This window comes from Schistocerca gregaria, chromosome 3 (assembly GCF_023897955.1).
Source record: "Schistocerca gregaria isolate iqSchGreg1 chromosome 3, iqSchGreg1.2, whole genome shotgun sequence".
NCBI classification, from domain to species: domain Eukaryota; kingdom Metazoa; phylum Arthropoda; class Insecta; order Orthoptera; family Acrididae; genus Schistocerca; species Schistocerca gregaria.
In genome coordinates this window covers 842,920,707-842,945,981 of record NC_064922.1, presented here as the reverse complement: position 1 = coordinate 842,945,981, position 25,275 = coordinate 842,920,707, and the positions used below count along the sequence as shown (strand labels likewise).

The 25,275-nt window shown below is 40.7% G+C and overlaps 1 protein-coding gene across 1 annotated transcript in view; it reads right to left on the bottom strand.

The window, feature by feature from the left end:
* Positions 1 to 24,871, bottom strand: part of LOC126354734 (uncharacterized) — a 125,048-nt gene extending 100,177 nt beyond the window's left edge. The window contains exon 1 of the mRNA XM_050004600.1: positions 24,814 to 24,871. Coding sequence (XP_049860557.1) covers positions 24,814 to 24,867 — 54 coding nt within the window. The 5' untranslated portion in view covers positions 24,868 to 24,871. The remainder of the gene's footprint in view (positions 1 to 24,813) is intronic.
* Between the last annotated feature and the right edge of the window lie 404 nt (positions 24,872 to 25,275).

Sequence of the window (25,275 nt, the reverse complement as noted above, 5' to 3'; positions counted from 1 at the left end):
GGCGAATTTCTTTGCAAGATTTTGTTTGTAGAAGAAGCATTGTTTACTAATCATGGGTAAATCCATGTTCACAAATTAGGTGAAAATCACCACTAGCTGAGAGAAGTACATAACAATAACCTTGGTCTGTCAGTGGGCAGAGCAGGCTTTTCAAGGAACATATCATTTGTTGCTGTTTTATTGAAAGGCACTTCAAATAGCCACAAATATCTACAGATACTAACAGACATATTGCTGTAATTATTGAAAGACACCACTCTGGCCATAAAGCAATCCATGCAGTAGAAGCAGCTTGATATTCTGCCTACTACACACAAGTAATGACACACCTTCTTAACAGACATTTGGGAAATATAAAATGGAATGCCCGCCTCTCAATTTTTATATGTGGTAAAAATTAAAATAAGAAACCTACAAGGAGACTCTGTCAAATCCTGAAGACATGAAACACCGCATTCCACAGATCTGAGCAGAAGTACATCAAAATTAAATTCAGTGTTCATTGTTATCTATATGGAATCACTTTGTAGAACTTGTCAGTGCACAAGGTCAACATTTTGAGCGCTTGAGACAAGTGTAATCACAACACACAAACCAGACCTGAGTTACAGGTTTGTTTATGTCTGATACGGTAGGGGAGATGTTCGTCGAACCTCTTCGTCTGATGGCAGGGCATCAGTTTTCAGCACTGTTCCTATTTGATCAAGTTTCACACACATGATGCTGTTAAACTATTATCTACAACTTAACTTTACTCTTGCATAGAAAGAAACACAGTGCACAGCCATAAAAACAAGTGACCAATGCCCTAGTGAAATAACACTGACAGCAGACAATAAAAATTTTTAGAAAAATTTAAATCATTTGCATTTGACATTTCCTCCTATTCAACAGACGGAATTCTTGGTCAATAGTGTGTATGTGTTTGTGTCACTTTCATGAAATGTTATTGTAGGTTAAAAATAAAACAAAAACTTCAGTTTTACAAACAGCCAACTTGTTATTTATGTTTTTTTCTTTATTTTTAAGTAACATAACACAGAAAAGCACAAAGACATAACGTTCTACAGGTATTATCTATAGTTTAATATTAAAAGTATAGTGTCAAAACTCTAGCCATAAATAACTTAAAAACAATGATCTGCTTTACCTCATAGTGTGGGATACAGATGATCAGCTGTAATCTATAACTCTCTAATATTCTCAAAAATAAGAAAATCACCATAACAGCTAAAAAATTGATTTAATACGAAAATTTCTGAAACTGAAAAAACACCAAATAACAAAAAATTACTTACAGTTATTATAATAGAAATCTTCTGTTTTACACATACTCATCACGATTAATACAATGAAAAATAAAAGGTATTTATACAATAAAAAAGACTACGTGATGAACAAATCTGAATTTATTAGGCTGGGGTGATTCTTGTAAATTGATGAAGCACTGAACTAAAACAAAAACCAACTCATCCTTTAGAATCAGTAATCAAACTCATATTCCACATTGCCAATATCTACACCAGAAACTGTGGGCCATTCTTTTCTTATATCTCTCACATGGATATTTGTCAAGATGTTGTCTTTAGAAAATGTTTGAATATCTCACACTTCTGAGAATGCAAAGTAATCTCTCATTTTATTCTGCCTTTTTCTAAGAAAGTTTACAACACAATTCTTCACACCCTCACAAAGATATTTTTCATTAAAGTTTCTCTTTCCCTTAGTTCATAACTTTCTATCATGTTTCCCTGGCATGATCAACTTTACCCTGCAATTCCTAAAACCCATTTTTCATACTTCAAAAAATATATAATAAAAATTTAGAAGTTCAGGTTATATATATAGTTTTCTTTCCGTAGTGCTTAATTTTCAATAAATATATTAGGAAAAAGTGTAGACTTTAACTGTTGTTTATAAAAGATACCACTTTCTTCAAAACAAATATCACGAAAATGAATATGTTGCAATGTTGTCCTCATGAAATGGTGGGAAAATAATTTTCTCCTTGTAGCACTGATTTTGCCGTGTTATATGTGAGAGATCTGATTTGCTACAAGTAATCTACTTTTCCTGATTTTATAGTATCTCATTTGTCAAGTAAATAACAGGTTTAATCTCCAGTCCCCTATAGCGAAACCATCTGGGTCTTTTGTACCCCAATCTAATTCAACTTTATACAACGGAAAATCCAGGATGCAATGTAACAATATTAGGAACAGGGTAGTTGCCATTCACCATATAACAGAGATGCTGAGTCACAGACAGGCACCACAAAAAGTTTGTCAGAAAGTGAGCTTTTAGCCAATAAGGCTTTCATCAGAAATAGACAACATACACACACACTATCACATATGTGACTCACACACACATGACCACAGTCTCTGGTTGCTGAGGCCGACTGAGAGCAGCTGCACATGATGGGAGAAGCAGCCGGGTGGTGGGGATAAGGAAGAGGCTGGGGCAGGGAAGGGGACAGATAGCATGGCAGGGGTGGGGGATGGTTAATGCTGCTTGTGGAAGCATAGAGAGACGGGGTGAAGAGACAGTATGGGAGCTAGATGTAGTCAGAAGATTAGACAATGGGCAGGGAGAGAGGGGGTAGCAGAAAAGGAGAAGTGAAGTAAAAAGACTGCGGGTGCAATGGTCGAATAGAGGGCTGTGTAGTGTTGGAATGGAAACAGAGAAGGAGCTAGATGGGTAAGGACAATGACTAATGAATGATGAGGCCAGGATGGTTAAGAGAAAAGTAGGATACACTACAAGGAGAGTGCCCCCCCCCCCCCCCCCCCCCTGTACAATTCAGAAAAGATGGCATTGGTGGGAAGAATCCAGATGGAACAGGCTGTGAGGCAATCACAGAAATGAAGTACGGGGTGGTCCAGCTGTTTCTTGGCCACAGTCCATCGGTGGCCATTCATGCAGGCAGACAGCTTGTAGGTTGTCATGCCCAATAGAATGCAGCACAGAGGTTCCAGATTAGCTTGTAGATTACATGACTGGTTCCACAGGTATCCTCGCCTTTGGTGAGACAGGTGATGCTGTTGACCGGACTGGAGCAGATGGTGGTGGTGGAAGGATGTAATGGGACAGGTCTTTGCATCTAGGCCTATAACAGGGGTATGAGCGGTCGAATTCCTGGCAGAGAATGTGATTCAGTGCTCCAGTTCTGGGTGGTACTGAGTCACAAGGGGAACATTCCTCTATAGCCAGACAGTTGGACTTTGGAAGATAGTGTGTGAATAAGGCACGGGAAATCTGTTTATGTACTAGTTTGGGAGAGTAATTAAAGCCTATGAAAGCCTCGGTGAGATGCTCATTATATTTCAAGATGGACTGCTTGTTACTACAGATTTGACAGCCAAGGGTGGCTAGGCTTTATGCAAGGGAATTCTTGGTATGGATTGGGTGGCAGACGTCAAAGTGGAGGTATTGCTGGTATTGGTAGGTTTAATATGCACGGAGGTACTGATGCAGGCATCTTTGAGGTGTAGATCAACACCGAGTAAGGTGGCTTGTATGGTTGAGTAGGACCACGTAAAGTGAATGGGAGAGACCTGCTATCCATCACCTTCCACAATCCAGCCTCCTCCTTACCCCCACCAGCCAGTTGCTTCTCCTATCATGTGCTGCTGCTCTCAGTTGGCCTCAGCAGCCAGATACTGGGATACGTGTGTGTGTGTGTGTGTGTGTGTGTGTGTGTGTGTGTGTGTGTGTGTGTGTGTGTGTGGTGTCTGTTTCTGATAAAGGCCTTGTTTGCCAAAAACTCACTTTCTGACAATCTTTTTGCTGTGCATAATTCAAATTCGTCATTCAAAGCCACTAATTCAATTAAATATACCCTTCTTTTCCTCTGTGTATGGCATTCCATAGCTTTACCATCCATATGCAAAATATAATTATTTACCTCGCAGTTTTCATCTTCTGGCAACAAACTTTCTCTGACAATGGCCTTGACTATCTCCAGTTAATGAGACAAGCTCTACAACACCTTTACCAACATTATTTGTCATTAAATATTTATGCTCAAAGCTTTCTTGCTACCACAGACTATTGTTTCAGAATTAATGGGACCCTTCATTTCATCAAATTAGGACCTGTTCAGTTCAATGGTTTCTGCAAGTCTGACTCAAAACCACTCATTGACATTTTATCACCATCTAAAACGAATGGATCACCCCCCTCTACAGAAATGAATGCTCTGATTCCCTCTTCTGATACATCTAATCCAGTGAAATTACAACCCTCATCCACTATTTTATTGTCTGAAATCTCCTCCACACTTTCCTTTGACAATGGCTGAATTACATTTGCCAATATACACTCCTGGAAATGGAAAAAAGAACACATTGACACCGGTGTGTCAGACCCACCATACTTGCTCCAGACACTGCGAGAGGGCTGTACAAGCAATGATCACACGCACGGCACAGCGGACACACCAGGAACCACGGTGTTGGCCGTCGAATGGCGCTAGCTGCGCAGCATTTGTGCACCGCTGCTGTCAGTGTCAGCCAGTTTGCCGTGGCATACGGAGCTCCATCGCAGTCTTTAACACTGGTAGCATGCCGCGACAGCATGGACGTGAACCGTATGTGCAGTTGACGGACTTTGAGCGAGGGCGTATAGTGGGCATGCGGGAGGCCGGGTGGACGTACCGCCGAATTGCTCAACACGTGGGGCGTGAGGTCTCCACAGTACATCGATGTTGTCGCCAGTGGTCGGCGGAAGGTGCACGTGCCCGTCGACCTGAGACCGGACCGCAGCGACGCACAGATACACGCCAAGACCGTAGGATACTACACAGTGCCGTAGGGGACCGCACCGCCACTTCCCAGCAAATTAGGGACACTGTTGCTCCTGGGGTATCGGCGAGGACCATTCGCAACTGTCTCCATGAAGCTGGGCTATGGTCCCGCACACCGTTAGGCCGTCTTCCGCTCACGCCCAAACATCGTGCAGCCCGCCTCCAGTGGTGTCGCGACAGGCGTGAATGGAGGGACGAATGGAGACGTGTCGTCTTCAGCGATGAGAGTCGCTTCTGCCTTGGTGCCAATGATGGTCCTATGCATGTTTGTCGCCGTGCAGGTGAGCGCCACCATCAGGACTGCATACGACCGAGGCACACAGGGCCAACACCCGGCATCATGGTGCGGGGAGCGATCTCCTACACTGGCCGTACACCTCTGGTGATCGTCGTGGGGACACTGAATAGTGCACGGTACATCCAAACCGTCATCGAACCCATCGTTCTACCATTCCTAGACCGGCAAGGGAACTTGCTGTTCCAACAGGACAATGCACGTCCGCATGTATCCCGTGCCACCCAACGTGCTCTAGAAGGTGTAAGTCAACTACCCTGGCCAGCAAGATCTCCGGATCTGTCCCCCATTGAGCATGTTTGGGACTGGATGAAGCGTCGTCTCACGCGGTCTGCACGTCCAGCACGAACGCTGGTCCAACTGAGGCGCCAGGTGGAAATGGCATGGCAAGCCGTTCCACAGGACTACATCCAGCATGTCTACGATCGTCTCCATGGGAGAATAGCAGCCTGCATTGCTGCGAAAGGTGGATATACACTGTACTAGTGCCGACATTGTGCATGCTCTGTTGCCTGTGTCTATGTGCCTGTGGTTCTGTCAGTGTGATCATGTGATGTATCTGACCCCAGGAATCTGTCAATAAAGTTTCCCCTTCCTGGGACAATGAATTCACGGTGTTCTTATTTCAATTTCCAGGAGTGTACATTTAACTTCTACACACCCACCCCGACACAACATATGAATCACTATTACTATCTGGTTCAACATCTGCTGCAACATTTCCTGAATCACTACCTACATCACAATGACTATTGCTATTATATCAGTGAAAACAATCAATTATTATTGCTATTGGATTTTGTCAGTTGAGGTCACACAACATTCAATCTCCATGAAGTTTTTACTCGTTTTTATCTCAAATATACTCCTGAATTTTTCCCCAAAAGTGTTCAACTATTACCCTCTTCTTCCCCTGAATCAAATAAATCTTTTACTCTCATTTCCTCATCTAATATAGCTTCACCATATATTTCTCTCCCCTTACTGTTACTCGGCTTCCAATTTTTCCCTACTTTTTTTCTTCCTTTACAACCTTCATTTCCATAATTTCAGCCCTACTTTCTAATTCCCTATATCCCTTTAGATTTACTGCCCATCTTATCCTTTTCTACGCCAAGTTAGATTGCCATCTCTGGATCTGAGATGCAGCAAAATCTAGTTTTCCCATCTCCTTTCATAGCTATGCTGCCCATGCATTGCTGGCCCTTTAAACCTTTGCTCCCTACCGTGATTTCTAATTTGCTTCCTGATTATTCCCCCTTAAATAATTGTTTACGTTATTATTGTCGTTCTTGTGAAATCACATGGACTGATTCCCTTCATGCTGGTTAAAATTTCCATTGTAGTTCATGTTCACATACCTGCTGCTGAAACTCTGTGGTTTAAACTTCAGCATACAAAATCGAAGAGTTCATCTACTGAGAGTGCTGGCCTATGTACTAGGTCCCACTGCAATGATTCTGGCAAGGTCCCACTGCAATTATTCTGGCAATCATTGTTGACTTATGTGCATCAATTTAGCCAACATGCATACACAAAATTCTCACATCATCATACTGCCGTATCTACAGCTTGGCCCATTCAAGAAATTGTTGCCCATGATAGTGTGTCTCCTTCTGTCTTTTGACTACCATTTTTTTCATAAAATCAGATATTCCTGGTACAATGCTGTCTTTACATGTGGCCAGAAACTTTGTACAATGGTACTTTCCATCGTTAGCTAAGCGTTTTGTAGTTCCTAGTCCACCCTAAAGGACATTTATTATGGTGGCAGCCTCACCTGTCACTAATGCACCTAATTTCAAGCTCATCCTCCAAACTCTGCTGATTTTTCCAATGATGCACTCACAGTCTTACAACTTTTTCCGACACGTCATGGAGTGCCATTCTGCCTCTTAGTTACCTACATCACCCCTCAATTCATCATGCATGTTTTCTGCCTTTAGATCCATTGAATTTTCAACATCATTTTTTTTTCTCATCCACGTGACCTACTTCATCTGTAATTTTTTCCATTTCAGTTCTAATTTCAGTTAGCTTCCCCTTAGTCATATCCTCTGCATATGTTTTACTTTTCTTGACTTCAGCTTTTAGCTCATTTTTTTAATTTAGTGTTTCGGTCATCTATCTTTGAATTTAGTTCAGTTTCAACAGTTGAGATTTCAGTTTTAACAACTGAAATTTCACTTGAAAGACATGTTTTCATTTTCCCCATATTAAACTGTAAACCCCCATCATCCACAGCATCTTAATAATTGGATCTTCCAAATTTAAACTTTTGCACTCTTACTTTGGGCTGTCTAGCTAACTATTATTCTCCAAACCATGAGTGCTTGGACACTGTTTGAATGTGTCATCTTCCAATATTGATGGTAGGCCTGCAAAGCTACATACATTGACATTTTCATCACCAGTATTTCTCTTTTCTGCTATGATGACTGCCTCTGCTGTATTGTAGTCACCAAAAACTAGCCAACGTCTGCACTGTTGGTATCCACTGATGAAGTCAATGTCATGTATTCAACACATTTTCATGTTGCCATCTTCTTATCTCTTCCACTGCTTCAAATCACTATCAACTTCATCTACTACTTCTCCCCAACATCTCTACACCTGAAGCCCCCACACAACACTGTCTACACCTCAGGACATGGATCACTGAGTCTTGCTTGTGAATTCATAACTAAATCAATTAAAGTCCACAACCTAGACGAGAAAGATCCCCCCTTATGACTTCTCTTCCTTGGGCAGACTCTGTTCATTAAAACTTAGGTCACAGATGTCTCAGGGTAGAGCTGTACATCATATGTTTTACACCCTGATATGTTAGTGACCACTCATTCCACTACATTGGTGGTCCTGCAGTCAAATGGTTGACGGCAGACGCAATATGCTCAAATTACTACATGCATTTATATACCAGTTCTTCTAACCCCACACTCAGATGTGTAAACTAAAGTCCAGGTATAAAATGAAATACAGTTTAATGTTCCCACAACCAAAGTTACAACCGCAAGTCTCTTTTGTGAATCTATCACTTGGCTGCACTCCTGATTGCAAAACACACAGTCTCCAATGGCCATAACTGAACAGAGAGAGAGAGAGAGAGAGAGAGAGAGAGAGAGAGAGAGAGAGAGAGAGAGAGAGAGACCCCCATCCTCTAATGCTGCACCTACTGTTCTTGTCAGGCTATCATATAGTCCCTGCACACCGCATGAGAAAGCACTCTTCTCTGCCCCAACTTGTACCCTAACATTCCTGCCCCTTTTGTAACCACCTCCAGATTGCTATTCATGGCACAGTCGCAAACTGGTCGGAGCTGCTGGTGGTAGCAGTCATGTGCTTTCTTCTGTGAATTTATGTGTGTTTTCTTTGCTGAAGAAGGCTTTGGCTGAAAGCTACACTGTATAACTGTATTTTTGTTGTGCTCGTCTGCAACTGCACATGTCATCCTTACGGAGAGTAGCAACCTATCCTTTCCCTAATATTGTAAGTATTCCAACAAGGAGTTTCCATTGTTTGATTTTACACGAAACATTATCATTTAGAAGTGTGTGTGTGGAGTACTTTCTGGTATGACACACTTTGTGCAGAGACTTATCATCACAGCATATTTAATAATAAAGTAATTTGCTTTGCTACTCATGATAAAAGCTGCTGTGCAGTGCCATTATCTGACATTATGTCTAGCTTATAAGACTTTTTTTTGTAATTTTAATATGTAAATGTTTACAGTGCAGAGTCTAGTTATGCTTGTTATTACAGTTGGTGCTTGTCTACAGAGCACGGGCTCACATATAAGTGTTAAGCTTACTGCAACAATATTCCTCATATCCTTCTAAGTCATCAGAGTATTCGTTCTATTCAGAATCTTATTTATTTATTTATTCTTCATAATTACAGCATATTATCTGAAAAGCTAAAATAAGCCTGTAATTTTACCTCCTATCAAGGTAGTTCTCAATTCGTCTGAGCAATCAATCGTTCATGATAGGAAACACAGTCATAGCTCAGTCATTCAAAATGATTCAGAAATTTTACTTGTTAGAATGAAATCAGGCGATGATTCTTCTTCTCTGCAGGCTCATGCTTTGTGGCAGGGTGCTAATCTGTACAAATAAAATGCCTCGTAATTTTTGGGAGCGTTGTATAATCAGTCGGGAAACCTCAGATCAAGGGGATATTCGGCTATGATGAAGTTTAACCTTCCGAAGAAGTAATGGAGCTCTTGGATTATTAAATGCAGGTTCATATCCAGTTTTCGGAAGTTCCCTTCTGATTAACAACTATGCAATACATCAATAAATATCATTAATCATCAATTGTCAAATACACACCTTTCGTTTGAAGGAACAATATATATATTTCCCTTTTAATTGTACAATTTCGTACCAGTTATCTTCGGTCATAAATCTCAATAATCAGATTACAATTCCTCAAACAAAAAACTCAGTCTAATCGGCACAAAGACAATCTCGGAAGCTTTTTTCTTCTAACAACCACCAGAGAGAGTACTACAAAGAATAATTATGCGCTCATGGCATAGCTATTGTATGAAACTATTTTGTGCATGGATTCTGCGAGTATGAAGATAGAAATTTTGTAAACATCATTCAAGAGTAGAATTGTATCAGAATAATTCATCGAATATAAAGAGATATTACAATTGCCCCTCGCAGCGAGCAAAGTTAATGATAATACACTTTGCGAGCTAACAGGAAAAATTTGTTGGGTTGTTTATTCAAAAGAGGAATATTTTGAATTAATAGAATTTTACTATAGAGAGTATGGGTATCATGTTAAGACAGTAAGTTACGAGAATACCTAAGCTGTAGCTTTTACATGTACCGGGTTATACCCGCATCCCGAGTACATAACCAGGGAAGATGTAGATTGGTGTAATTACGAAAAAGGTCTACCCATTTGGGAACTGGCCTTCACAGGGAAACCCTGGAAAGAATAGACCCCAGCCCAGGTATTAAAGAAGATAGGAAAGCCTAAATCCGGTAAGTTTGAAATATATAGAAGCTCAATAGATTAGATCGAAGGAAAAGTGCCTCATAACCAAAAAAAATTTTACAATAGTGCTCCAAAAAAGTTTTCAAAATTCTTCTTTCGACGATGTAGCCGGCGATCTTGTTGTGAAGTCGATGGAACAGGAACACTGGGTACCGACAGTAGGTAGGTGATGTACAGCGTTTGGTGGAGGCGGCACGGAGAACAGGCGATGGCTTATGGTACAGGATAGAAGCTGGTAACGTGCCGTAGAAACAGCAAGATGATCTCAGGAACAGATGGACAGGGACGTTTACATGGAAAAGGTTTAAAGTGGAATAAGACAAGGTTCTGACTGAATAAATCCCTGGAAGAGAGTAGATTAAGGCAACGAAGTCCATATTTCATCGTTGAACTCAAAATTGGAGTGGATTCTTATATTCTTCCATCTGTACTAGACTGGAACATTCATCAGTCCTGACAATTGCAATTTTTTTTAATTTTTTTTTATAGTCCTCAATACCAAAGTTGTTTTGCATTACAACTGCTGATTGTCCACAACATTTCCAAATAGACAGTGGGCATTTAAATTTTGTTGTAGCTCATATCGAATGTATTCCTCTCAATTTTTTTCTTCATTTTGTTATAGTGCAGGTGGAAGTAGAGCATTGAATATGTCCGAGGTTTGCTTTCAATTGCAAATTATGGATAAAATTTAAGTTTACACCTGATGAAAAATTTTGAACATAGGCATATGACACTGACTCCACAAAGGGAATAATATTTAGAAAAAAATTCTCTGAAAAATTTTCATTATTCTTATAATTAATTGATTTATAGATCCACCTGCAAATAAATATCATTAATGATGACATATGTTCATTTAACAAATCAGCCACTCACAGAATCTTCTTCATCCTCTCATGAACATTTATGGAAATATATTTCAACAATTAAGTCCATAATTTGAAACACACAAACTGCTATTCTTAAAATGTTAATTAAAATTCTTAAATTAATTCTCGTTGGAAGAGAAGGCATAATGAAAAATCTAAAAATTATAATAATTTTCTCTCGCGCTACCAAGGAGTTTCTTCAATTGTTTGCAGCAATGACATTATCGACTGTTGCTTCATTTCACAGTTTATTTGTTTTCTTGCGCGAACAGCGCACATCATACACGCAGCGTATTTACCTACATATCCCGCACTGTTCGAGTTTCACACGCAATTCTCACATAAGTGCCGTGTCTTGGGTAAATGTAGATGCACTTTTGTTGTATATCACTATGGCTTGTGCTCATAGTCCACATTTAAAAACACTAGTATTTAACAATTTCTTCTACCTATCTTAAAATTTTGTGCTAAACTATCACAGGAGTAATCTCACTGTCTCTTAATCTATAGACAACATAAACTTCTTGATATTTATATACACATTCGACTCATAGTCAAATTCCACTTTAAATTCTTCTTCATATTTGGCAGATCACACATCTACGATCCTTCAAAAAATTTCTTAATATCATTATGCGGGAATAATCCCATTATTCTTTTCGATTCGGGATATGCCAACAAGTATGATCCAGGATTTGGTATATTTACAATAACATATGGTCCGGTATAAATAAGATTCCATTTCTTTATGTTCATCATCAGTTTCGAGGAATGGATGTGTCACCTCAATAAAACCTTTTCTCCAAGATGAAACGTCTGAATCCGGTGAATCCGTTTATCATATGTCAATTTCCGTTGTATTGCCTTTTTAGTTAAATCGACAAAAGCGTGTCGAATCTTTTCCTCCCATTTTAAATTCTGGTCTTCATACTTTGGCAGATGGTTTATGCAGAAGTTCTTTTCAATCTGACTAGTTGATGGCTCAATCTAGTTCCATTCTAACATTCTATTTATCTCCCTTTGAGGAGATTGTTTTAAATGCCAAGGGATCGGATAGTGTGTGTAACAGTAAGTCTGATGTGGCATGACTTGTAGGTGACAAATACACCCTTTAATAATTCCTGGTTTCTCATCAAATATCTCTTCATATGGCTCTAACAAATAACGAAGCTGCTGCCTTTGTTCTCCGGTAAGCTGATTTGATTCCCTAGCTTTTATCATTGTCGTTTGGTTAAAGTCCTCTTGTTGTATCAAATCCTTTGAAAGCTCGTTCCAACAACCGTTTGTAGTGTCAATTAATTGAATTATGGCACCGCGACAATATTTCTCATGCACAGTTTCCTTTCTATTTAAATCCAGTGCTATCTCTTCTCCATTTAATCTAAGTTTAACTATTCCTTCCAAAACATCAACCTGACAATCGTACTCCTGCATACTCCCAATACCAAGATACAGTCCACTAATAACTTCTCCACTACCAGGAACGTGCATTTTATTGCTAAATTTCCCATTTTCATCTCTAATTGTGTTTGTATTTTGACATTGGGAGCACGCGCTCCAACAGCTCCGATGATTTTGTAGTTTTGTACCAGCAAAATTGGTACCTTCTTCTTCCTAATAATTCTCCTAAAAAGAGCGCCTGAGATGACATTGGCGGAAGCGGCGGTGTCTAATATCACATTCGTTGGAACTTCCTCTATTTCAACAAATACTTCCGATACCGGAACACTCGATCTGTTATTATGACACGTTATTAAATCCTTTGTTAACTCTTCAGTCAACAGCTCACCATCATTATATCTTAACAATTGTAATTTTACTATTTCATCCTTTGTTAACTCTTCAGTCAACAGCTCACCATCATTATATCTTAACAATTGTAATTTTACTATTTCACCCCTAACACATCCCCTGACCGCTCCTCTGGGGCACGATGCGGTCATGTTTAGTTTGACTGATTGTTGGTCCGATTGGTATTTGTCTCTTCAGCTACTTCAGTGATTATCAGTTTTTGTGGTGAATTCGGTCTATATTGTCTTGCTTGATTCGTGTAATTATTGTTGTTGTTCTACTGGTGTTGGTAGAACTGCCTGTGTTGCCATGCATTGGATTATATCGATTAAAATTCATATTGTTCCTAAAATAGCCCCTCGCTGCACCATTACTAAAGTTTCCATTATGGTCATAATTATTGTTTGCATTTTGTCCATTTCTAAGTCTCCTCAGCGAGTGTAGTTGGTTATGATTATTGTTACTGCTACCATTACTGCCATTCCCATTCGAGTTGCAGCCCGGATTCGCTTCTATTACTCTTCTTTGATATGACATTTCTCTTGCCCTTCTATTGTCCTCCTCAATTATATGAATATGATCAAGCGTAGTCATAAATGAGTCTATATCCTTATCATTTATATATAACAGCTGATTCCTTATACTGGTGGGTAATCTGGACTTGAGTATCCTAAGTATATCCGGCAAACGAATCGGTACATCCCAATACAAAGATTTATTAATGTATTTCTCAAAATATCTCTTTAGAGATCCTCTAGAAAATGAGAAAGGCTCAGGATATAATACTTCCTGCCTAAGTCTTTCTTGTATTCCAGCAGACCAATATTTTGCTAGAAAAGCCTGCTCAAATTCTTTGTAACATTCACAAGAAGATGTTCGTTCGGATGCCCACAATGCTCCTGATCCATGTATAAATCCAGATACAAAACTAATCTTTTGCCATTCTGTCTAAGATCGTGGAAATAGACCTCTGAAACTTCGAATAAAGACTACAGGATGAACATTCTTTTTGTCAGGGTTAAAGATCTGAAATTTTCTCTGCTTAATCATTTTTTTTCCAACGGTACTACGATTCCAAAAATCATCCTGTTTGTACTTTTCCCTGTGGCTATCCGTTATATCGAATCTAACTTGTGACATACCAGTTCTGTCTACATCGGATCTTGACGTGGACGGAATGTCATGTGCAGATTGAGAATTTTGTTTCCTACTTCTCGCTGTTTCTAAATCCTCCTGCGAGAGATTTAATGATCTATCTGTACTTTCTTTCCAACGCGAGAATTCTTTGCCAAGTTGTTCACGAACTTCCTTTAACCCTCTGTTGAAAGAATTTTCCTCGGAACTCTCTGAAATTGACTGTAAAGCTACTTTCACAGTTTCTTCTATCGTTTCCGAAGGAAAATTTTGCCGCTCTAACGTCATTTCTGAAAACTTTCCTGCAAGTACATTCATTTTATGTTGCACTGTCTCCTGTTTTTCCTTCACTTCATCAAATTGCTTCTTTAGATTATCTTGGGATTCTATAATTTCTGGTATCATAGCTACGGAACACTGTATGTCCTCTTGATCTTGTATTACTTGAGGAAACAATTTTACTTGTTTTTGTATCGCGTCAATTTTGAAGGATACATATTCGGTTAGTTCCGCTTTTAATTTACTATTGTTTTCTTGGCATTGTTGGCGGACCTGCTCAATTTGAGCAATAAGATTCTGTTTGGTCCTTACTGCCTGTTCTTTTATTTGCTGTGTCTGGGTATTTAATCTCTGATCTAATTCGGTAAAGGTTGCTCTTAATTGATTTTTGGCTAATTGATTTTGGAGTTCATTTTGTATGGCGGATAAGTCTCGTTTTACCTCCGCTTGGCCTTCGGCGAATAGAGACAACTGTTGCATAATAACAACTAATGTGTCAACAACACTCTGATCTGCTGTTGTATGAATGTTTTCTGAACCAGCGGGATTATTTATATTGCTATCGCTAGCCACAACAGTCTCAGAATTGGTATCTGTGGCCTCTGCTTCTGCGCAAACAGCTGAAGGCTGTTGCACGTCTTGTTGCTGATTCAATGACATTTTAAATGCCGCTCTAGTCAATACCATTAAATAACTGTCAATATCAGGTTCTAGTCACTAAATATAGTTTCAAATTTACTGTCGTAGACACACTTAACTTTCAAATTACTTCACAGATGGTACACAGTTCAATGTCCAAATACGAAAATCACACAATATAGTCGTTGGTTTTCATGAAACAAAAAATACATATATTATATAACAATCCAAGAGAGTCCTGTCACACTGGTGCCACTGTAATTTTTCCTCCTATCTATGTAGTTCTCAATTCGTCCGAGCAATCAGTCATTCATGATAGGAAACACAGTCATAGCTCAGTCATTCAAAATGATTCAGAAATTTTACTTGTTAGATTGAAATCAGGTGATGATTCTTCTTCTCTGCAGGCTCGTGCTTTGCGGCAGGGTGCTAATCTGTACAAATAAAATGCCTCGTAATTTTGGGAGCGTTGTATAATCAGTCGAGAAACCTCAGATCAAGCGGATATTCAGCTATGATGAAGTTTAACCTTCCGAAGAAGTAATGGAGCTCTTGGATTATTAAATGCAGGTTCGTATCCAGTTTTTGGAAGTTCCCTTCTGATTAACAACTTGCAATACATCGATGAATATCATTAATCATCAATTGTCAAATACACACCTTTTGTTTGAAGGGACAGTATATATATTTCCCTTTTAATTGTACAATTTCGAACCAGTTATCTTCGGTCATAAATCTCAATAATCAGATTACAATTCTTCAAACAAAAAACTCAGGCTAATCGGCACAAAGACAATCTCGGAAGCTTTTTTCTTCTAACAACCACCAGAGAGAGTACTACAAAGAATAATTATGCGCTCATGGCATAGCTATTGTATGAAACTATTTTGTGCATGGATTCTGCGAGCATGAAGATAGAAATTTTGTAAACATCATTCAAGTGTAGAACTGTATCAGAATAATTCATCGAATATAAAGAGATATTACAAGCCATACAAATAACATTTCCTTGGATAGTAATAAGTTGTGTATTAATTATTTATTTCTGATGCTTAATTATGTATAGAAAAAAACTACTTCTACTACTACAAAACTACATTAAATCTTTAACCCGTTACCAGCTACTATCTACTACAAACACAACAGAATTTGTTCTCTGTTTGTTCATTTATTTTGGTGTGTTTAACATGTAGATGGTTGTCTCCATTACTGGATCTGCCCTCATACCACCACTGTCAACAGCTGTAGTCTACTGGATTCCTTGGAGTTGGGCAGCACGTCAGCAGTGTTTCCATTATTGCAATTAGTTCCACCCATCACTGTTACTTCTTACAGTACATAATTCCATGATAACTTGCACCAACACAATGTAGTTTCTTGGGACAGTGTTTCACTCAGTGGTTGCCAACCTCAGTTATCTTCTCTCCATCTGCAAAGATTATGTCCAGCCTTGATGGCAGCATGATGACTTATGGATGAATGCCTCATGAAGTCTTCCTTGGTTGGCCTTTCTGGGTACTGCAGTTGCAGTATCATCCAAGATGCGTGAGGTCAACTCACTCCTTAATGATTGCTGCAGGTGCAGCTATCATTAATCTGTCTTCTGATTTTGTACAGATATGTGGCATACAGGCCATGGCCAGTCAGGTAATGTATCAACCCACTCGATGCATTAAGAAATCTCATTTTTAATCCCTCCCTGATACTAGAGAGAAATTCATGTGTTCTTCTGCTTGTGCCTGAAGTGTCCCATTCATTTTGCCGCAACTGTAACATGCGATCTTCTATTGTCTTTTTCAAATTGGCCTCAGTTCCAAGCACACTTCATAATTCCATTTGATTACCTTTCTTTAACCAGTAGAAGGCTCTCTTTTTCCTAATTCCCATGTCCAGTGGGCATATTTCTAGAATTACTAACAAAGCATCATTCGGGGTAGTGCAGTATGCGCACGTTAATCTTCGTAGCACACCTTGGTGAACTCTTGTCACTAGTGACGCTGGCTTCACTAACTACAATCTATCAGCCCAAAAGCTCACACCATATCCAGGAAGCTGAAATTGCCTATTTGCAATGGTTATAATTTTATTCATCTGGTTTGAACCTTTTCTACCTGCTTTCTCTACATTATGGGCAAAGTTACAATGTTTGTCCAGAAGTACACCTAGATCTCTCGTTACCATGCTTCTGCTAATAGTTACATCATTTAATTTCACTCTAGGGGTTCTTATTAAGTTCCCTTTCAGCACGAGGTACGTTGTTTTGTGAGCTGCTTGCAACAATTTAACACTTCACCACCAGCCCTCAAGGTCATTTGTCTTCTATAATTCTTCTGGAGTCACCACTTACAATTAACAGCACACCATCTGCAAATGCCATCAGTCCCCTTATGTTACCACTGTCATGTAGCTTCTGAAGTATGGGCTCCAGTGCTACAACCCAAAACTCTGGACCACACACTATGATCCTGCAGACAGTCTTTTGTTATTGTCCTCATTATTTTCTTTCCTGAGCATGTTAAAGAAACATATCACCTGTGGAAATAATCTCTCAGGCAATTATACAGTGCTTCCCATCACTTCAAATCCCTAAGATGACCAAAGAAAGACAGGCACCTTAGGTTATCGAAAGCACCAGCAATATCAACCATCATCGCTAGAGTGTACGTAAAATGAATATCTGTTGCTAGCAAGATCACCTTATTAATGGCATCTTCAGTTGACTTGCCTCTTCTAACCTGCACTGGTGAGGACTCATTCCTTGTAGCAGTCTGTGATCTTGTAGTTTTTTGTATAATAGTTTTTTTTTCAAATATCATGCTGAGAACATTCAAAAGACAAACTGCCCTGTAGGATTTGGGTGTCATTAGATCCTTTTCTTGCCCTTTACTAATTATTACCTCTCCAGAATTCTTCCATGGTGCAAGGACCCTTCCTTGTAAGAGACACCCATTGTACCGATCACACAAGTAACTATCTAATTGGTAAACCAAGGCTTGTATTACTTCGGGCAGTATGCTATCCGATCCTGGATACATTTTATTTTTCAATATTAAAATTATTTACCTAATTTCTTCTTGTGCACAAGGGGTACAAAGTTTATTGTTTCTATATTCTTCCTGACGTAACATTTCCTGTAACCTACACTGATCATCTGTCTCACCTCCTTCTCCATGGTCACGAAGTAATGTTTCCTTTAGCAGGGCTTCTGACTGTTCCCAGCTTTCTGAGTGTGGATAAGACTGTTGGTGATCATATTTTCTTGCAAACTATCTTATATATTACATCCCAGGTATTGGTTTCACACACAATGTGTGCAATGTCTCAGTCCAGATACAAGGTACTCTTTCAGAATGACCTCTGCTGACAGGCATCGACACCTCCATTGCTCTATGTACAGCCACTGTCAGTCCTTGCACTTTAACAACTACATTATCACCCAGCAATGGACTTCCTGGACACTGGAAGATTCTTCTTAGTTCTTTCCAGTTAGCATCCTTGATCTTATATTTGGGCCTTACACACAAGTTTTCTGTGGTGTTTTGGATTTCCCTTCCAATGTTGGTGTAGTGTTGTGGTCACTCAATGCCATTCCACTCACAACTTTCCAGCCTTTCACTTGGCATGCCACTGCCATATTTGCCAAAGCGACATCAATATTTGATGTTGCTACAACCGTCCCTTCATAGGTTGGCAGATTTTGAGATGCATTCACTACCTGTAGGTTGAGTTCCATAATGGCCTCTTCTAGTTGTCTTCTACAAGCATCAGTCAGGTGGCTATGCCACAATACTGACTTTGCATTTGCATCAGTGGAGCACACAAGAGTCTTAGCATTTTAAAACAACATTTAGCTTCGGACATCAGCAGCTGTTAGCAGCCCTCTCGGCTTTTTCCATATGTGCCTACCACTTCCGGCCAGACACTCATTGCTGCTAATCTCTTCTTCATCTCCAGGCCCTCACCACGCTTACCTCAGCAGAACACACTACTGTTTGCCCAGCCTCTGATTGTACACAATGAACAGTTTTCTAAGGTAATTCCATGTGGGGCACATTTTCTGAAAACCATCCCTGGCATTCATAGCCTCAACTAATGGGTATGCTCCTCCACTGCTCCAGCCTTTCCACAATGCTCCTTAAGGACCGTCTTTTATTGTGCTTCTGGGCATTCCTGCAGAAATGGAAACTTACCTGGTTTCTCCAGCTGTAACAAATAACTCTCAACAACAGCCTGAGGCTTCCCCTCCAGGTTAGTCACGTTACACTTGCCTTAGCTGCCTCATCCTGTACAGTTAAAAAGTGTTCCTGGAAGAATAAACTCACTTGTATGTAGTAACAACTTAATGGGTGTTAGAGAAATGAAACTTTAGTATCCCTGCCAATGGACATCGTGATGGAGACAGATGAGCTGGCATTGCTTGTGCAGTGGGATAGTGCAGAAAGCTGCAATGAAGAATGAATACAACAAGTAGTATAGGCAGACTGGATGGTGGAGGCATTGATCTGTGGGCAGTAGAAGGCTAGGTGGGCCAGTTCTTCCTCAGAGTTAGACCACTGCAGACCTAGTGTAGCGTATTGTGCTGTGTGTTGTGCCGAGTGCTTTGCCGTCTGCACCAGCCATGCACTGAGTTCTTCCTGTGCTTGTCTCTACATGGGTTCAAACTCTCTGTTTCTCATTGATCGACTCACACGGCAAGTTCATTTCCCTATCACAGGGTTCCGTTCCCAACTATTATTGAGCCACCATTGGCCCATTAAATATCCATGCCAACTGTGTAGTTAAATGGTGTTGTCACACCTGTGTAGTTTCTTAAGTGAGGATGAAAGACATTCTTATGCAGGTGATACAACTATATTTTCTTTCCCCTTTTCCTAGTGTTCATTTGGGCTACCATGGACACAGCATTTCTGCAATGCTGGCAGAAACAGTTGCATATACAGAAGGAGCAGCACCAGCTTCAGCAGCAGTAGCATCTGCTGCAGCAACAGGAGCAGATACAGTTGCTGATAAACCAAAACACGGACTTGTTTCATACCCCCACTGTGCCGGTACAGGGCCAGGAGCCCTTACTTCCAATGTCATTTGCCAATTTCGATGAATCAATGGAAAGGTGGGAAAATTACCTCCACCGGATCTTGCCGCAATCCCAGGTAAGGAGTGTCGCAGATTCAGTTGATAAGGGTGTCTTGTTGTTATCCAGCAGTGCAGGTTCATACGATGATGTACACAATTTGAAGCCTTCCACTGAGCCTGAGAAATCTCATTTGATGAGCTTTGTCAGTTGCCTATGCAGTGTTTTGGGTATCAGACCCATGTGATTGCATGTGGTCACAGTTAAATCAGTACCATGATCAGTTGTATGCAGCCAGGATTTGCTGGGCCTCTCCAAAAAGTGCAATTTTGAGTGTCTCAAATGTGCTACCTCGTATGCAGCCTAACTAATTCAAGATGTGATTGTCAGATCAGATGAAAGATACTGACTAGAGTGTTGACATTGTCTGATTATTCTTAACCAACATTGCCCAAATTGTGGAATCCTTGCAGACGATTACAGAGCAATGGCCTTGAGGTGCTGCTCATTCTTGCCTGTGCCGAGCTCAGCACGTTCATGCTGCTCACAGCATTGTAACATTATAACTCCCACCAGAAGCATTTTTCAGGTCCTTAGCATCATTAACCTTCCGCCCATTGAGCGAACCAGCATCCTGCCCTGATTGTCATTTCTTGCATTTTCGCTATGACTTCTAATATGAGCACACGTGGGGGCAATGCATGGGGTATGCCAGCAGAAAGGTCATTTGGCAACTGTTTGTGATGGTCGACGGGCCACTAGCGTATTAGCAATAAACTATGAGTTGCCTCCAATGTCCCATATGTTTCACCCCATTGTATTTTGCTGATGCTGGTACTGGATGGGCAGCTAGTTGAATTTCTGGTAGACAAAGGAGCAACAGTTTGCCTAATTAACTTTGATACTTGCAGGCTGCTGGGGTGCCAGGAGCTGCAATGACCACTCCATCAGATTGTCTTATAGTAAACAGCACATTCCTTTGTGGAGGCAATTCTCCATCTCTGCATATTATGAGAATGTGGAACAGCAACTTATCTCATTAGTGGTCAATTCACTGTTGGTGCAAAATATCTTAAGGGCTCAATACGTTTTCTGTTTCCAGCTTCTAGATTGTTGACGAAGTGCATTTAGTGTCTCAATCCATTCTGTTTCACTGTTTGGACTCCTCAGTGCAGTCCTACAGGCCACTGCTTGAGAACACCTTGGGCCAAGCAGAAAAGGTCGAGGTACATGTCTATCTTAAACTGTCAGAGTTACCCAAATTTTGTCATGCCCAGACCATTCCCTTCACCGTGCATGACAAGGTAAAGACTGATAGCAGCATATGGGATCAAGGCATTAATACTCCTATTTTGTAGTCAGTGACCCAACCCTCTGTTGGTGATTCAAAAGACAGTACCATGTGCCTTTGCAGTGATTTTAAACAGACGGTCAACATCCAATGTGTTGCAGATTCATAACCCATTCCACAGCAGGCAGAGTTGTGGGTGAAGTTGTTGGGGAGAGGGCCAGTATTTTTCCCACATCAACTTGTGCAATGTTTACCTGTAGTTGCTGTTGGACACGGTTTCTTGGTCTTTCCCAATCCTCAATATCCCTTTGGGCTTTACCAGTTTAATTGCTTGCCTTTTGGAATCTCCTCTGTGCTGGGAGTTCAGCAGCTGATTCAGAACATTCCCTGTTGTGTCAATTACCTTGATGATATCTAGGTCATAGGCCCTACTCAGGAGGAGCCTTTAAAGAACCTTCAGTTAGTTTTCCAATACCTCCTGGAGGATGGTCTTCATTGCAATCTGGAGAAGTACCGTTTTTCTCCTTACAGGTGCATCTTTTGGGTCATGTTCATAGTAAAGATGGTTTCGTCCCCATGGACGACCACATCAAGACAATAGTCAACCTTCCAGCAATCAAGAACCTGGAGAAGCTCCAATCGTTTCATATTATGCTCAGTTCATTCCCATGCACATCCATCACCCTCTTAACCAGCTTTGCCAGAATGACATTAAGTTTATCTGATCTGCAGATGGTCAATGGGCTCAGTCTATCAAGCAGAACCTGTGCTCTGCTCCCTGTCTGGCTTCCTTTCTGCTGGGGAAAGCTTTATTCCTGGCCTGTGATGCATCCCACTATAGTTTTGGTACCATCCTGTTCCATCAGAACCCGGATGGCAGCCAACACTTACACAGATAACATTTTACTGTGCAGTGTAATTATTCACAGGTGGGAAAAGAGGTGATAGTTTTTATTTTTCGGATTAAAAAGTTCCATGCCTTACTATATGGGAAGAGGGTTCCTCATCATCACTGACCACAAACCACTAGTTTCCTTGCTTGGCCTTCTTTTCCAGGTGCCGGATAGGACTGCACATCAGTTGCAGAGGTGGTCCCATAATGCGCAATTGTGGCTACCAGTAGGTTCTGATTCAAAGTTCAATTGGCAGGAGGTTCTACTGTTCAACTGTCTGGCTTTCCATCGACAGCACACCAAGTCATGACCACCAATGATGCTGACATGTTTTACTGGAATGTCCAGTTGGGCTATCCAGAGTGCATCTTCTCAGGTGCGGATCAGGCATGACATACATTTTTCTTCCTACATGATCAGCTCAAGGTTGTCCTGCTTGCCAAGGAGGAGCAATGGTATCATATATTCATTCCCCTGGAGTTGCCTCCTTGCTTACCCATATGGAGGCAATGGTGTGATGTGATGTCTCCTGCCCAGCAATCGATGGTAACATCAAACACCTAGTGCATTCTTGCGGGGCTTGTGCACATAAACAAACTACACCATCACACTGCTTCTTTGCTTAACCTGTTCAGGAGCACCATTGGGCTTCGAGCATTTAGCCAGCACCATTTTGGGCAGCATGTGGTTGTTGGTGGTAAATGCATTGTCCAATGTCCCATATGTAGTCAGGCTGTCCTCCACGTCATTGACTGCTGCAGTTCACAAGTCGTCTGTTACCTTTGCCATTACGGGATCAACCAGAAACCTGGTATCTGACAACAGTTGGCACTTTGTGTCATGGGAGCTCGAGGACTTCTGCATTCATAATGATATCTAGTATCTGACTACAGCGTCTTTCAATAGGTTTCTAACTCAGAGGTGGAGTGCTTTGTGCATACATTCAAAACCTAAATGAGGAAGTCTGTGTCTGCTGTGCTCTGTAATGATGCGTTGTCAAGCTTTCTGACTGCATACTGGGAAACACCAGTCACTGGGTACAGTTTGGGCCCAGTCTTTCAGAACTAGTGACAGGGGTGGCTGCTGGGTGTCATGGTGGGCCAGAAAAGTCAGCAGTTGTTTGAGGGGATCTTGGTAGGGAGCAGCTGACCTGCCATGCAAATCACTTACACCCACGCCCTGTTGGGACATCACCACCATGGTCTGTTGGTCTGCTGGGCAGCAGGTTGGTTCATGACAGTGTTCCAAGTTTGGATTCCCACTTGCAGCATCATGCTTCCATGTTGCCAGCCTCTCCACGCACTCCACAGTCCTCCTGTCACCTGCAACAACAGCCCAAAGTGATGCCTGTGCCTGAGCCAGCCGATGTGGAGCACATGGATTTTGATGCTGCTCCTCCTCCTTCGCCTCGCCCAACCCCTCTCGCTGATGAAGATGGCATCACCTCCACTGCCACCAGTAGTTACCCCATTGTTGCAGCGTCCATACCCTCCCAGCAGATTCAGCAGTGGTGCTATTGCCTCCTTTCATGGTTGGTCCGCTGTCAGGTTCCCCAGGGGCCCCTCCGGTCCTGAGCCAGAGGTCATTTTTGGCCCTACATGGTCTTTTCAGGGGGCAAGGACTTAGTATCCCTGTCAGTGGACACCACGATTCAGGCAGATGAGCTGTCGTGGGTAGTGAAGTGGGATAGAGCATAAACCTGCCTTGGAGGATGCATATGACACACAGTAAGAGCAGATCCGCTGGTAGAGGTTTTTTCCTGTGGGTGGCAATAGGCTAGGCGGGATAGTGCTTATTCGGATTTTGACCACCACAGACCTCACACTGTGCCGAATGTTGTGCCAAGTTCTTACACATTAGTCCACACCAACTCCACCCTGTGTTCTTCCTGTGCTCGTCTCTATGTGGTTTCAGACTCACTTCTCCCCATAGATTGACTAGCAAGGTGACTTCATTTCCCTCTCACACAGTTCTGTTCTCTGGCTATTATAGAGCCATCATCAGCCTACGAAGTACCCTCATCAAATGCGTAGTGAAGTGACATAGACATCCTGGTGTAATACTAAAGAAACAAAATTAAAGTGGTAAAAGACACTGCATCACAGAATTCATTAAATTAGCCATTTAGTGTGTGTGTATGAGAGATACTGGGCAAAACCCCATAAACATGACTTAAATTACATTTATAGTTGTCAGATGTAACCTTTTACCTCTACTGTCATGTTAAATTATATCATGCCTCTTTTACTGTAACAGATCTTACATTTGTCAGGCTGATTAAAAGAAAATTTGCTGAGCAGTCTTAAATTTGTAAGAAAACATGAAAGAAAAATACCTTGTCCTAAAAATGTTAAAGCAATAGTAAATAAATAAAGAGTAAACTACTGAAAACTTGTTTTTCAGTCATAAGTAAGAAACAAATATCTAAATGACTATCACTAATTTTGTAAATGACTTGAAAATAAAATTTAATTTTCAGAGTCCCACTTGTGTCATTATGTGCCTTTTGGTGTCTCTTGAAATAATCCAAATAGTGGCAAATGTAATGGATCATCTACTGGCACAGTTATATCATTACATTGTCATCATTAATATTCTGGAAGCTACAGAGGGCCCATCTTCCTGCTTTTAATGTGAAATACTTGGTTAAATATTTACTACTAACTCACCAAACTCATACACAATTTTCTGTATATTATATTTCACATTTTGGCAGTCTTACCTCAGACACTGCAGCATTTGTTGGATCTTTTACAATCTTTGTTGAAAGTTTCATACTATGCCATCCTGTGCTAACCTTGCCTTGATTTTCATTCAGTGTCTCGAATATAAATGTATTCTTTGGATGGTCAGACTTGTGAAACCCTTCTGCTTCATAATCCACAGGGGCTGAAAGTATGTCAGACAGGATATTTATATAAAATTAAACAATGAGTTTAGAGATGAAATGATACAAACATAGTACAGGTCCAGACTACCAAGAAGCTATACTCTATCTGCTAGAAGCCCGAACACAAGAAAAGTGATGCAGCAACATGTATCTGATGAGTGTTGGTCCAGATTGGCTTTGTTACAGTAATGAAATGGAAAAAGCATCTCCACCCAGAGAATATTACTTATTGAGCAGCAGCTGACTCTTCACCATCTTTATTATTATTATTATTATTATTATTATTATTATTAT